Source organism: Eretmochelys imbricata, chromosome 6, assembly GCF_965152235.1.
Source record: "Eretmochelys imbricata isolate rEreImb1 chromosome 6, rEreImb1.hap1, whole genome shotgun sequence".
Taxonomy (NCBI): Eukaryota; Metazoa; Chordata; order Testudines; family Cheloniidae; genus Eretmochelys; species Eretmochelys imbricata.
Genome location: NC_135577.1, coordinates 65,815,833 through 65,831,811, shown reverse-complemented (window position 1 = coordinate 65,831,811; position 15,979 = coordinate 65,815,833). Strand labels below are relative to the sequence as shown.

Sequence of the window (15,979 nt, the reverse complement as noted above, 5' to 3'; positions counted from 1 at the left end):
TTCAGTTAGCTGACTCATGGGGGAACCTGTCAGTGCAAAGGTGGTCCTCCAGAAGCATAGAGCTAATGTAAATGGCTCTTATACCACTCCCCTTCTTTGCAGCTCGTGTGGCAGTGCAAAGGGGTGTTGTTGGAGGCATGGGGACGTAGCCAGGGTGCTCCTGCACCGTGCTTATCTTCGGCTGCATTTTTATCTCCTGGGATTGTTTGCTGTCAAAGAAAATTAGAGAAGCCCTTAGGTTTCCCTATAACTTGGCAGAAGGGAACCGGTGCTGTATAGAACGTTAGCATGATTAAGAGAGTGTAAACGTGAAATTTATGCCATATTTGCACCTTCTCCCAATTGCTGACTTGTACTGTGTGCACTTAGGCTTTAGCTCTGAATCTGACACATACATTAAAAAGCAACCTTTTAATAAAAAAATTATGAAAAATGACTCTGGGAGAACAGCGTCCAGGCTAAAAGATGTTTTTGCAAACTGCTAGCCCTGCAAATTCGTGCTGGGATCTGGGGATGGTTTCTTACATATAGTCACTAGTAATAAAGATTGTCTTCAGTGACACGTGTGGCTCCATTGCCTTCACAAGGCTTGTGCAAGTGTATCTGATTAACCCTATAATTAGTGCTTAGGAAATCTGTTGATGCACAAAAAGGAATGGAATTTCAGATCACTCTCTCTTAGCTGTGTTAGCTCTGTAGGGATAGCGGGAATGCAAACTTTTTTTTGGGGGGGGGGTGTCACTAATGAGCAGATATGTCTTTGAAAACACATTTTTACAGTCATTTTTCAGAGTGGAACGTTAGGTACCTTTGTATACCCTAAAAAAGATCAAGTGTTTTAACAATAGTAGCCAGATACCAATGATGGGAAAATTAGAAATGCATAAAAACAGATTTTGAAAATATGTCCGACAAAAATTAGCAGCAAAAGGAATTTTGTAGAGAGGTTTGTTAGATTAACAAAGAGTACTTGCAGATAAGATAGCATATGGTACAATCAACATTTAAAGATTTCTGTTTTTAGAAGGAAAGATGAATGAATTTTTCATAAATTATACCCACTTTGTGGAGACAAGGAAAAGAGAGAGTTTTTGAAGCTCTGCCTTATATAACATTTCCTTTCTCTCAGCTGATACCCTAAGGGCATTCAGTTTAAGTCCTGCACTTCAGGCTGTTTAAGTGGTTTGTAACAGGACAGGTACAGCATATTAAAGAGGCTTTACAAAGGCACCTTGAAGAATTGTCTTTTAATATTTTAAAGATGGGTGTCTTACTTTTCTCGCTCCCTTTCCCCTACCCGTCACAATTTTATTTTATCTGAGTCATCAAATTCTGCTGCAGCAGAGCTCCAGAGTAAAATCCTACTGTGGGTTGTGCTATTTGTGAATAACACAACAGTCCACTTTTTGGCCTCAAAGGAAAGCACATGTGCCTGTTTTTTATTTCCTCTAGATTAAAATGAGGGTTAAGAGCATCAACTTCCTTGATGAAAAAGGCAGGCTGAACAACTCTTGTCTTTCTCAAAATGCCTTGTGCTGGAGTATTGTGAAGTTGTGGCGTTCATGGTCAGGTCTGCCTAATTCCTTAGAGAGATCTACACTTGCTTACATGTTTAGAAGGGGATCACTGAAGGGCCAGAAATGCATGAAAAAGTGCACAAAAAGGTGCAGCAAGTTCTTTCCTTCATACCATTGGAGCTACAGAAAAATCAAGGTGTAGCAAAGCTCAGGGGACTTGGCTTTAAAAGCTCCTTTTAGAGAGCTACGTCCTGCTGTTTCTGATCTGGGAAAGATGCTTGGACAGTGCTCGGAATCTGTTAACCTTCAGGGCATGCTGCAAGGCCCACCTTTTCTCCAAGGCATTTGGGGAGGGTTGAAGGTCTTATTTCATGTATTGGAACATATTTATTATACACCGGAAAGAACAGTCCATTTTATTGAAATGTTACTGTGAAATTAAATGTATTGGCTAGGTGCCCAGAGCTTGGGAAGGGGGCCTCTAGTTTTGTTTATATAAATCAAATAAATCAATGTGCACCTAGAAATGAAGCAGAATGTGAGGGCCTAGAAAGAATTGATTAATTGCATGAGAACTTTTTCCTTTTTTTTTCTTTTTTTTTTTTTTTTAAGATGAGGGCTGACAACCCCTGCTATTTCACGATGGCCTATGCATGTGAGAAAATATATACACATTTAACTATTATGCCAAACAGATAGAGGGTGATCAGGTAGCAGCCAAAACACCTTCCACCTATCCTCTATTTCAGACTCTTAGGGCAAATCTAGCAATAAACTAAGTAGGGGGCAAATAAACACTCTCATTTGTGATCTTCAGCTTAGTATATTTTTTAAAATTGAGAGAAATAAGAAAAATAGCACCCACTAGTAAACTGACCAGGTCACAGTTAGAAGGGTCATAAGTTTTTTATCTTGGAACACGAGTTGATCCCGTCTCCATCTATGGTATTGCTAATCTGGATGCTTATGGCAGGGATTCTCAATTTCTTTCATAATATGGACTGAAATTTAATAAATTGTATCATGAACACTTCCTTTCCCATTTCTGATTGTACAGACCACCTACCTTTCTATTCCTGACCACATAACACCCCTGCAATTACAGCAGATGTTCACATGGAAAAATAATAGTAGGGAAGAACTTAATGTATTTTTAGCCTGCCTCAATGCAATTTGACAGCTGGAAATAAGGAGGAGTGCTGACACCACTTGACCAGCAGTTCTTGTCAGATCACCAGTGCTCTATGGCTCACGTTTTGAGAACTGCTGCCTTATAGGGTTTTATATGCTATTTTCTGAAACATGAGCTTGGCTGTTGTCAGATATCAGTTGGACTACTGGTCCTTCCTTGTGTGGCAATTTCTGTGTTCCTATGTAGACCTCTTTTTTTTAAAGAGTTGAGCCTAAACCATAAAGTTCAGATCTGGATCCAGAAGTTTTTGGTAGTTGGAAGTGGTCTGATCTAGGGTGATGAGATGGGCCCATCTCTATATTTTACACATCTGAAATGACAAATATTATAATAAAACCAAAGAGTATTAGAAAGAACTGTAGGTAAATGTATTTTACAAAATGTATTTTGTAAATACCTTCTCTGTCTTTTTGCTATATTACTTACACCCTCACCTGCTGTTCCCTTGCCTCCTGGGAAGTAAAATAGTATCTAATTTAGTTGCTTACGTGTAATTATACATTGCACTTTTAAACTCTGGGATTTATCCCTTCTTGCCTGTAGCTTTTAAATCTGCTCATAAACCACAGTTCATTAGCCTGAAGTCAGAGATCCTCGTGAAGAGGTTAGAGTGTATTTTTCCCCCTCTCCTTTTTCAAGAAAGATCCAACCTGGCTGTATCTCTGAAATGAACTGCTGTTTTGCCTTTTATAGGAGTAGAAGTATGATGTGTGAGCTTCGGGAAGCTGTTTTCCCCACTCGTAAGGCTTCAATTGTTGCTACTCTGGATTATTTCAGATAATAAAGTACTTTGGGGGAAACAGAATTCATCTGGTTCCAGTGTACGTGGTCACTCTCTGGGCCATGCCCTGGTGTTATACATACTCCCAAAGATTGTGTCCCTTCTGCTGGTACTGGAGTGAGCAGGTAAAAAGAACTTGGTTTAAACCTTGTTCAGTAAATCCAACCGCAAGAATTTCTCTGCTTACAGAATGAAAGTTGAAATCCTCATATTTTAATAGTTAGTTTGTAAATAATTAGTTTTAACACACAAACATCTTCTGCTGACCTTCTGGAAATGTTTTATAGCCCATGAAGTTCTGAAGGTCAAATATTTGGTCAGTGCTTGCCAATCTTTGGATGTAACTGTACCAGTTTACCATATTAAGATCTAGTCAACATTACAGCTACTTATGTTAAAGGGAGCTGGTTCCAGCACAGTTGTACTGAGTTTCATTTTGTAGTGTAGGTGGGCCCTTAACGTTGGTCCCCAAACTGTCCTAAGGCCTAGATCTGCACCAGAGCCCCTAACCAGAAATGATACATATGCGCACACAAATAAATAGTTACAATTATAACTAGAAGAAAGTGAGTTGCTATTGTGAAAATTCATTTTTAAAACTCCAGTTCTAGGCTCATGTTTATAATTGGTGATTGTGATGCTACTCTGAACATTAGGAAAATAAAACCTTCCCTTTCATCCTTTCTGGATGATAAATGGAACTAATGCTGCTGATCTGCTTTGGATTCCTCCACCCAGTGTCAAAAGTCCTTTTTTTTTTTTTTTTTTTTTTTGGAAAGCTACCTCTTCCCTAGCCCTTGAGGCAGGGCCATCCCTAGGGGGCATGGGGCGGAAATGACATCACTTCCGGGACCGACCGTGCTGGGGGCAGGTAGGGGAGGCTGGGGGAGGCGGTGTCTCCCTAAAAGCCATGCGTGGCCCTGCCCACACTCTGCCCCACCCCATCCCAGGGCCCCGCTTCGGCAGAGCCACTGGGCTCCAGGGGACTGGTGCCACACCGCTCGCCCTCCTGGGGCTGGGGAGGCTGCGGTGGTGCTGCCAAGCTCTCTCTCCCTGCACACTCTCCCTCGGGTGGAAGGGGCGGGGACTGAGGGTAGCCTCCCCCAGCCAGCGGTTCACCTGCTGCCCATGCAGCGCCAGCCAGTCGCGCCAGCCCATGGGGCCCAGAGTGGTCGCCCAGATTCGCCGTCCCTTAGGGACAGCTCTGCCTTGAGGTAAAATTAGCTGCATGCACAAATTTCACAGTCATCTCTTTGAGACTGTTTTATTTATGACTAGACTAAAATGAGCCATGATGTTAACTAAGGATCAGCGTAAAGTGTTCAGCTTGGGAGTGTTTTTAGTGGCAGCACAATTAGATTTATACTTGTGCCAAACAACTTCTTGTCACAAACAAACATTTCCTTCGGTTCAAAAGTACATGAAGAGGCCAACGCTCTAGTAGCAGCATGTTGCAGGAGACCCTGGGCCGACAGGGATTGCAAGCAATGAAGTGCTTCACATTGCTCCCAAGTGACACCCTTCCTCCACCCCCAAAATCTGGCCAGTACTTGGAAGGGCATTTATCAGCTGACTCCAGCTGAATAATGGCCGTCTTAAGCTTAAGAGTGGGGTACAGATTTTTAAATGTATATAGATACCTAAAGATGTAGATGTACCTAGTAGGATTTCCAGTGTATCTAGGCACCTAACTCCAACTGATGCTGGGTGCCTGGGCAGTTCTGTAAATCCTGGGTTCCTGTCTGCACTTTTTAAAAATCTGGCCTGGGTTACTGCAGTTGAGTGTTGAGAAAAATAAAATTCAGAAAGAAATGGGAGGGTAAATTGGGGCAGGTTTCTGGGGAAATAACTTGCTCTTTGATGATCAATTTTTTAGGATTTTTTTTCATTTAAATAGTTTGAATGAGCCAATACAGTGCAAAATACTCTGGCAAATAATGTTTATAATTTGAATGGGTCTTATCTATAAGTAGGCATTTAAAAAAAATACTTCCCAGAAAAATAAAATACAAAGCCTGCTTTCTACCTTAACTCGTCTTAAAGGATTCCCTGAGGATTTGAAGGAATCCTCCAGTGACATAGGGACACTATTTCTCCTAATCCACCACCCCTCCTAACCCATGGTACATGAGACACAGATTGTCAAGGTGCAGGAGGAACCAGACTGTGGCCACTAGAATGGCCCATAGGGGCTTCTGGTCAGCTGGTGTAATGCACAGCAGCCTCCAAGGCCAAGAAAGCAAAAATGTTGCATAAGTACCTTTGTGCATGCCCCCTTCCTTATCCAGGTGTGGAAGGATGGACTCCTGGATTTGATTTTTAGTTTCTCTCAGCTGCCAGGCCACTGCTGAAAACTCCAACTGGGATCTGAGAATTCAGCAGGGCTTTGTCTGCATCATAACATATCTTTGGGTCTGCACCCCAAGGGAGGTGGACACCTGAGTGCTGGGGCAAGTCCCTTTAAAGCTGAGGCTTCACAGAACTGATCTCAGTGTCTTTTGTTCTGCAGTTGGGCGTGGCCCTGCTTGTGTGTGTGCTGGAGGAGGCATAATAGAATAGCTTGACTCAGTAAGACAGGTAAAAAGGGTACCCAGGCCGGCATAATAAACAGGCTCAGTAGTATCTAAGCACATCAGGTGGTATCCAAAGGGAGGCAACCTGTCTCACATCTGCTTGAGGAGTTTCAGGTTGCTTCTTTGGCTGACCAGATTTATTTTGGGCAACGTTTCCATTACTGACTCAAGCCAGTTACAAATTTGCAGGATTTCTGTGTCTTAGACTTTAGATGCTCCCCTCTGCTCCCTCAGGTGGAGAGGAATTAATGCACAAGGAAGTGGGCTAAGAGCAGAGGGCACTTGGAGTGGAGCAGCAGCAGTGCTCCCCTGTGTTTTCACAAGTGTAGCCGTGCGAACTAGAATCACTAGACATAAGTAAAATAAATACAATAAATAGGGGATATTGAGATGTTTATGGTAAAAGTCAAAACAAAAATAATCGTATAGGTAAATTTTGTCTGTCATAATTGAAATAAAAACACAGATTTAGCTATGTAGGTACTTTTATGGTACTCACCACCATGATATCTGAGTGCCTTTCAATTACATGGAAGTCCAAGAGCAAGCAAAACTCTCTACCCCTCTTCTTCCCCCTTCCTCCCCCCCCGCCGCTCCCTTCTCCAGCTGGAGGAGTAGCTTGAAAAGTATAAGAATTAATTTCCACCTTCCCTGTGTGTGTGTGTGTGGACTATGTGAAGAGCTATTGTGAGGACACTAAGGAGAAATTTGCATTTAGTTCTGAATAACGTGCGGTCCAGAGTTTTTTCTTCTTGCTCTAGAGAGAGTTCTTTCTCCAGCACTCACGATCAATGGATTCATTGCTTTGGTGGAACATAGCCGTTATTGGAGGTCATGATTATAGAGAGAGAGAGGCAGTTTTTCCAGTCACTAGGGCCATTTCCATGGAGCACTTTCAATATCATCAGGACTGAGACTTTGAATTTGACCCAGTGTCGGTGAGGAGCAGTGTAGGGACTGGAGCCTTCTCACAGAAGCCTGTTTTGCTCACTGGACAGGCTTCTGCATTTTGTACCAGTTTAAGCTTTTTTAGTCTGTCTGGCTTAATTCCTGGATGTAATGAGCTGCAGTAGAGCGTGGAAGTCACAAATACGTGCATTACTATAGCTAGATCTGTGACTCATGCAAGGGGACTAAGGTCTGATGTACATTTAAAAATTAGCTCAATCTAGCTACATCTTGCAGGGCTGTGAAAAATTCTAAGCACTGTAGTTAGATTGACCTAATTCACAGCGTAGACACAGCTAAGTCGATGGAAGAATTCTTCTATCGACCTCATTACTGCCTCTTGGAGAGGTGGATGTATTGTATTGCAGAAAAATTCCTTCTGTTGATGTAGAAAGCTTCTACGTTACAGCATTACTGTGACAGAGCTGCAGTGCCATACCTGTGCCGCTGTAGTGTAGACATGTCCTAAGTCTTCTAGCCATTCACAGTTGGTTATGATAATTTTTCACAGCCACGGCTGTCTGAGCATCTTTAGGATCTTAGATATGCAAGAGTACTCCAAGGCTATATAGCGACTTTACAGTTGGCAGTCAGGTGCCTTAGATCAAGGGGAATATTATGGAGGAGACATGTTCTCTGAGCACTTGCCTCTTCCTACCTGTACCAATTCTATCATGCCTGGGTTCAATTTTAGCCCGCTGCTCTTCATTCAAGTGGCTGATCTGTGCTAAGCATTAGGAATGCAGTGGGTTGGTTCTGTTTACATCTGATGTGAAGGAGATGTACAGTGGGATATTATCTGTATTTTGCTGACATTTTTAAGTGTGACACCAGCTCCCACAGTGTCTTCATATAGATATTGAATAATATCAGGGAAAGGATAGAGCCTTGCAGGACTCAGCAAGAGCGCACTTTCAGGGCAGAGGAATAGTTGCCCATTACACCTCTCTGGGTTAGGTCTGAAAGAACTCAAACCATTTTAGGACATTTCCATGGACTTATGCTGTTCATTTGAGCAAAACCATCGGTCTAATGTGTATTGACTATTATTATCATTTCCACATTTGTTTGAGACCAAAGCAGATATTGGAAGGTGGGGGGGCGGGGTTGGCAATGGGACAGCTAATACAGTGTTGCTGGAGTGGGAAATGAGGAATTTACCTCTCCAGTATCAAACCTTCACCTGCTTCCTGAGTACCAATACTCTTAGCATCCAGCTGTGAAAACCCACCCCTATGCATTTCAATATAAACAACAGTGGTACATTGAAAATTTATGGGCAGAGTGACATAAACTGCAGGTAATATAAAATTAAGTAACACAAAGGTTACTTTAATGTACTTGCAGAGCAGTGAAGGAGTGGGAGGGCATTGGTACCACATAAGTCCAGGATCCTTGCTGTGTAGCATAGTTCTAGTGCATCATATAGGACATGAGGCCTTGGTTCATGGTATAGCTTGGGCGACAATAATGCAAGCTTCACTTTGCTACACTGCCACATGTACTGTATCTCACCCTGTTTTTCTGTGGTTCAGTCAGTCTTTGGCCTCTCTTCTGAGACTACCTACAAGGGTGCCATTTAGGGCTAATTGTGATGTAGACCTCTGGCCACTAGAAATTAAACTGGAACACGCAGCTCATTGCTCATAGGTCTCTGAACAGAGAGTAACTACTTTTGATCACTGAACTGAATCACAATTGAACCAGGGACCTATAGGTGAAAGAATCATCCCTGTACCAGTCCCCTTAGCCATCCAGTCCGTTCATGTTATTTTTATTTAAGGACTAAAAATGTAGTTTCTGTTGATCTTTTTTTATTTGATTGATTACCCTAATTAATGTATCTGAATAGCATGTATCAATTGGGGGGCGGGGGGGTCTCACTTGGAGAATGAATACAGCTCCCTCCAGGGGCCTGAGCTATGCAAAACCCATTTATCGTGGTCTACTGGGGTTCATACTCCTTGATTTTCTGTTCAAGCACCCAAACTCCAGTGAAACTGGCAGAAATCACCCAATTTTATCTGGTTTGGGGTCAAAATTAGGCAGAAGCAAAAGGTTTCACATGGTTTCTACCACATAAATCAGCAAAAGATTTGCAACCCTGGCCCGAGAGTTGGCTTTGTAAATCAAAATGTGTTACATGCCTCATCTGCAACCTCAAGTCCTGACAGCGGGAAGCCTAAATAGCATGACCACATCTTTCCCCTTTCCTGTGGTTGAGATTCGATGAGGTGGTCAAGCTTTAGATTTAAGCATCTGGGGATTGATGGCAGGGCATTTACAATGAGGGGCCCTCTAGTCTGCAGTTTTTTCCCTCTGCTAGTCTGAAAGAACTAGAATCTGTTGACCTTTGTTCTATACAGGTTCATAGATTGCACCATGGCATCTGGGCAATGCAAGTACTATCTCTGTTCTCAGCGTTTAGTTTTCTTTTAAAAGAAGATTGAGAATTGTTTTTCTTTCAAATTTGGGTATATTTTATAAATAAACATTTTGGATGTCTTCTCCATTTGCCTTACAGATGGATCCAGCTTTGGAAGAAAGAATCAGAAAGAATAAGATATCATTGGAATCTGAATATGAGGTACTGTAGGCTTGTTGCTCAGGGCTTGTAGCCTTGTCTTGCCTACCCTAGCTGTTGGTCAGGTGTGCCTGCCCATAACTAAAATTAAACTAACTCTTTGCCTTTAATTCACTGCTGTCCAGTAAAACTAAGTTTTTTGTTTTCTTTTTTTGGTAAAAGATTTTGAACATGCAATGCTTCTTTCTAAACACAGCCCTGATGTCCAGTTGCCAAGTACAGCCCTACAAATGAAGCTAACAGTTTCTGTGGCTAGCCTAGTCTGTAAAAGTAAAGCTAAAAATGGACTTGGATAGAATATGTGCATGTCAGCATTTATGCTACATGTCTTATGATGAGATCCTTGTGAGAAATGGCAGCACCATGTGACCACTTAGCTGACCCTACCCATTAATCTATCTGCCTCCATAACTACTACTTATATTCCAAACATCTGTGCAGTTTTCAGACAGTTGCCATTTTCCCCTTTGTCCATCAAAATATATATATATATATCACACAGAAATATTTCCTCCTTTCTCTCAAATGTATTTCTTCCCACAATTACACTGCTCTGAGATGGAGCCCTGAGCTAGCAACAGGTTTAATGTCCAGTATCTCATAAGTCTTCAAGGCTGGAAATGAGTTTATCCCTTAGGAAAGCTGCAGAACCTCCTTTTCCAGAGATAAAATGTTTTTCAGGCTCAGTCCCTTAAAATTATGACACTGATGTGTAGAAAGGTTTTTTAGGTAATTGTAGAGTTTTATAAAATTATCTGCTCATTATTTCTGCACTTGCTTTGTTTTGTTGTTGAGTGGGGAGAGAGGGATGAAAGGGCACAAATAATTTGGGGTACAATTTTTTGCCTACAATTATCTGGAGGTGAAATTCCTGACACATGGGTGTCAAGAACTTGATTGCATCCTACTTAAATATTCAAATGATTGAAACTAGGGATGTAAAAGGTTAACCGGTAAGCATTAGGCTTACCGGTTAACCAACCTTAACCGTTAACCCCTGCAGTCCTGCGCTGGCGGGAGGCACCCAAGCCCCAGCTGTGTCTGGCCAACTGGCCAGAGGGACCCCAGCCCTAGCTGCTCTGGGCCAGCCGGCGGGACCTCAGCCACACCACCCCAGTCCCGGCCGACCAGAGGGGCGCTGGGATGTCTGGTGGGACCTCAGCCACACCAGGGCGGCCGGCTGGAGCGGGCCTAGCCCTTGCTGTGCCAGCCCCCCGCCTCTCCCCCCCCCCCCCGCCACTTCGGTTAACCGGTTAATTAACTGATATAATTTTAATCATTTAACCCCGGTTAACTTTTTAAACCGATATTTACATCCTTAATCGTAACTGGACTCGCTAATAAAACCGTTCTATCACATCATCCCATCCATCATGAATTTTCTATATCATAATAATAATAATATATTCTTTTTTTGCTTTTCTAACATAAGGACACAGATTGTTCCTCTCTAGTATGGTAAAGTTGTTAAATTAAGATGACTGGAAACAAATTTGGGGCATTACACTTTTTACAAATAACTTGTTTTATAGTGTTTAGGGGGCAGAAAGCTTCATACTCTGAGTATGAATGGAAAATCCCAGCCTGAAATTCATAATTTACAATCCACTAACGACAGTTCCATTTGCCTTTTGGGAGCCTTTGGTCTTGTACGCTCCCTTATATGCATTATAACTCTGGTTTGATTTATTTATGTGAAAGAACCACAGAGCAATGAAAAGAACAGTCTCTGTCCTTTTAACATGATACGTAACTCTAAGCTCAAAATGGAACTGTACGTGTGCCGCACTTCCTTTCAACCACAATTAAGTACATGGTTGAAGGACAGTATTTAATCGGCCATAATTGCTCTGACTCTTGTAGGAGATGTCAGTGTTAATAAAATGAAAATGGCATAACAAAATCTTAAATGCATGTTCAGATAATTCTTGTGAGGCTCATTCCCGATAGCAGAAGTGACTGAAACATTCTTAATTTTTGTTTTTTTCAATCTAAACTGCAGATGAGCCCCAAGCCACATAGTTCAGATCCAGATCCAAACTTTACCAAACAACACAGCATTCAGATCTTGCATTCCAGTGTGTTTGATTATAGAGAGAGGACCAATACATGTTATTTGGATTACATCAGCATTTGAAATTTCTCATAATTAAGGTGGATTCAGATCAGTTTGGGGCCCATCTCTATTGTCAAAATGCAAATATATAAAAGTATGTAATTATAAAAACTTTACTATGGTCCCAAACCTGCTAGGTGCTGAGCATCCTAAATTCTCACTAGAGTGCAAGTTAAAGGAGCTCAGTCCCTCAGCGGGGTTGTATGTCACCTCTCAGGATTGGGCTGTATCAGAGTGTTTTGACTATTTAATCCATTGTTTCCTCTCCATTCCTACTAAAAAAAATTACTGGACAAGTCCTTTGTCATCTCTCTCCTTTAGTACAGTAAACTTTCTCCTCTGTGGACCCTGTATTCTACCTTTTTCCTATACTACTTCCTAGGCTACCCAAAATATGGCTGCTTAAGAACATCTTATTTTATATAGAGAGCTACTTGGAGGCTTATAATAATATAATATATATTATATATAATATAAAAGGACAGTAATAGTAAAATGCCAAGGGCCCTAAAAGGTTGCATAATTATTATGTAATACTCAAAGGAGAAGGGCATTATTTTACAATCTTGCTATACTAACAGCATTATTTTACATAGCTGCTGTTGAAGACAGCTGTCCTTTTATGAAATTTGGCTGTCTGATGTGTAAAAACCTTCCGTTGACTTCTGTTTCTTCTTCTTCTCGGAATATATGTGTTGAATTATTTTAGTATTCTGAGAATACTGCTTAAAGCTTACCCTACCATCTTTTGGGTCCTGGCTCGCAGGGCAAAGATATTTCCAATGTACTATAACATTATATCCTGACTCAATATGAATTTGGTGAGTTAAGATATCATCAAGTCATGATTTAAAGTGACAAGTTTCATGTAAAGACATTTTTTTCACTATAGCTTAATAGTTGTGTGAAGTTCAGTTTATCCCACATAGGAGCACAGTTGGTATTGCTGTTATTTCAAGGACTGCAGTAGGGGGCACTATTTGTGTGTACAGTCTATACTGAAGTGTTAATCTCTCAGGTCTATCATTGGTTCCATCCATCTCGTGCTTTGAGATGTGCCAAAGGAGCAAACTTTCTTTACACATGTTCTCTTTTGCTCATGCATTCCTCTCACACACACTTGTGTTCTCACAGAGCCAGTTAGTCCTTGCTCCTCCCATTTAACTAATAAATCATTGCCCTTTCCATAGCTAAAAGTGGTACTAATGTGAATGTAGTTCCATGCTTGAGTCTTGTAGAACAAACTGTAAAAAATGCAAAGTAGTATATAACTTGTGCTAAGACACAGGTCTAGAGTATTTTTTTTTTAAGTGCTAAAGTGGCAAAATTCTTTCTAATAATAATTTTTGTTTCTACAGTATCTTTTATCTTCTAGGATCTAAAGTGGTTTGCAAATGTAAAGGGTCACAGTCAACTTTTAATCACAATTCTGTTTGAAATTGTTTATTTACTAAATTATGTGTTACCCTGAGGATTACTATACCTGAAAGAGATTTGAGGAAATTTTTTTTTTCCAGATTTTTGTACTTTGTAGGCAGTCACTTTCAGTGTCCCTACATTGAGGCCTGGATCCAGCACAGCACTTAACTTAAAGCCTGTGCTTAACTTAACTTACAGGAGTACTCCCATTGAAGTCAAAGTCTAAAATTAAGCGCGCACATAAATTTGCAGGATTGGGGCCTTACTTAGTTTTCCCCTATTATTTGTGTGAGTCTTTCCAACAGCAGAAGAGAAGAGAGAGAATATTTTTAAATTGGAAAATATGATTGTAACCCCCCCAAAAATGGTAGGAAGAGGGACTCAGGAGCATGTGAAGAACCTGAAAATACTTTTAGCATCCTCTCTCTCTCTCTTTCTCTCCTTTAATTGACTAGATTTCAAGTTGACAGTTTTCCTTTTAACTAATTGACTGCAAATGCATAGTTGCAGTAAGAATTTTTCAAGACAAAACACAATTAATTACCTGGGTTGGAATTTAGCAAAGGTATCCAGGATAACAAACCGGGTACTAAAGGGCTCTTTGGTCTAACAGAGAAAGGCATATCAAGAACCAGTAGCTGGAAGCTGAAGCCAGACCAAATTCAAATTAGAAACTAGGCATAAATTTTTAACAGTGTGAGTGATCAACCACAGGAACAAACATCCAAAGGAGAAGGTGGATTCTCCATCTCTTGATGTCCTCAAATCAATACTGGATGCCCTTCTGGAAGACATGCTTTAGTCAAACTAATTACTGGGCTCAGTACAGAGATAACTGGGTGAAACTTAATGGTCTATGATATACAGAAAGTCAGATGAGGTGATGGTACTTTCTGGCCTTAAACTCTGTGATCTATGAAACCAGATACTGATCCACTTCCACCTTACATAGTTTATTAGATCAGATAATAAGTGCGTGAGGAAATATGACCAAACTCCACCACATGCAATGGGTTCACGTCCCCTGCCCAATGGCCCACCCAAATCATGTCCCATACTTTGCACAATGGAACTGCATCAGTTCTGCTGCATGGAGGGACCCAGGCATCCATGGAGGAGGGGGCAACATTTTATCCCTGGGTGAGGAATGTGTAACTGTTTACTTTTCATGTGAGATTGCTGGCAAATATTGCAAAATTATTAAATGGCATCTCAGTCTTCAAACAGCTGAGCAAGAGGTTTGGGGGGTGTGGTTTGGGAAGGCTGCTTCCTACACAAGATGTCTTGTGAATGAAAAGAAATATTATACGTATTATCTCTGCTAAGCTGGTTAGTGCCATTTACATCTCTTAAGAATTGACTTTGGGTCTGGCCCCACCCCCAGCACCAGAGGGGGTCCCGGACCCCCCGCCCCCCTGGCACGTGTGTGCGCACACACATTTAGTCATGGTGGGGCTTTTAGTAAAAGTCATGGACAGGTCATGGGCCCATGAATTTTTGTTTACAGCCTGTGACCTGTCCATGACTTTTTCTAAAAATACCCGTGACTAAAACGTAGCCCTAATTATTAGTCTTTCACATACCAAGACTAGCAGTAGGTATGACACCAAGTGGATTTTAGTTAGGGCAGTTTTTTTGTTTAAGTACTGTATTTGATGAGTGAATGTACAATATATACATAAGTTATCTTGTTCTCTCTTCCCTCTTCCTCTTTCAAAAATCTCATAAACCTGCGGTTCAAGATGTGGGTCATAGGAAAAGGTCAAAGTATTACAGGAAGGTGAAGCTGGGCAGCAATTATGGCACAGGCTCCTAAAATAAATGCTGGCAATAGAGCCTTAGTACAAGGAGGAAGGTTCTTGCTCTCCCAACAAGACTTCTCTCTGTTGAAAATGTTGGCTTATCCAAGCCTTTGTTTCCATTAGGCTAGGGTACACCACCCAGAACTTAAACTAATGGAGAGAGCAACTCAATGTATTAAGAGCAGGGCATGCCAGAAAGAACTTAATGTTCTTGTACCGCACATTCCTGCCAGGATGCTGGTTATTATCTATAAAGCCCTAACTAGCCTAGGGCACAGCTAGTCCAGGCACACACTCTCCGTTTCTGACCTGCCACCCAACCTGTGCTTGTCCTGAACATTTAAGTTAACCATCCTATAAATGAGGTTTGTGGGGGCCAGGATTTCTCAGTAGCTGGCCCTCACCTCTTGAATTCACTATTGCTAGATATTCACCTAAGCCCCAATGTGGCCACATTCATAACACCGTATAAGACGTATCTCTTTGTACTAAACTTTCCATAAGTGCCAGCTCTTTCTTCACTTGCTGAGTGTCAGACTCCTTTTGATCTCTATCCTTAGTGCTTAGAGTGTCATTGGCTCTCCTTAGATAAATGAATACCAACCCCCCGAGAAAAAGTTCTAAGCCATCTACAGTGTTACTGTGATCAGGATCATACAAATGCCTGAAATAAATAACCTCCTCTCTCCCCTTCTTCAAAATGGAGCTATCCATAATGGTTTGCAGTTCATCTGCTCCTCTTGGTGCCTTTATCTCTGTGTCACAGGGACTGGTTGGTTCTTACCACATTTCAGTGCCAGCATTGTGCATTATCTCAGTCACCAGAGAATACAGTGGAAAAAATGTGCCCCTGTGGGGAATCACTAAGTCTTTGGTATAAAGTATCTTGCAGGAAAATGTTTAATGCAGTGTATGGGGATTTAGCCACACAGCTAAATCTCTAGGCATTCCCCTAATTGACTGCCCCTCAAGGAAATGCACCAGGGCTGCTAGTTCCACATAGCTCAGGAGCTATCATTTGAGCAAAGGTATAGAGTGGTCTTTCAC

General features: G+C 41.5%; 1 protein-coding gene across 1 annotated transcript in view; it reads left to right on the top strand.

Moving 5' to 3' along the window:
• The window catches only part of COX16 (cytochrome c oxidase assembly factor COX16), a 54,756-nt gene that overhangs the window by 29,303 nt on the left and 9,474 nt on the right, over positions 1-15,979 (top strand). The window contains exon 6 of the mRNA XM_077819973.1: positions 9,536-9,598. Coding sequence (XP_077676099.1) covers positions 9,536-9,573 — 38 coding nt within the window. The 3' untranslated portion in view covers positions 9,574-9,598. The remainder of the gene's footprint in view (positions 1-9,535; positions 9,599-15,979) is intronic.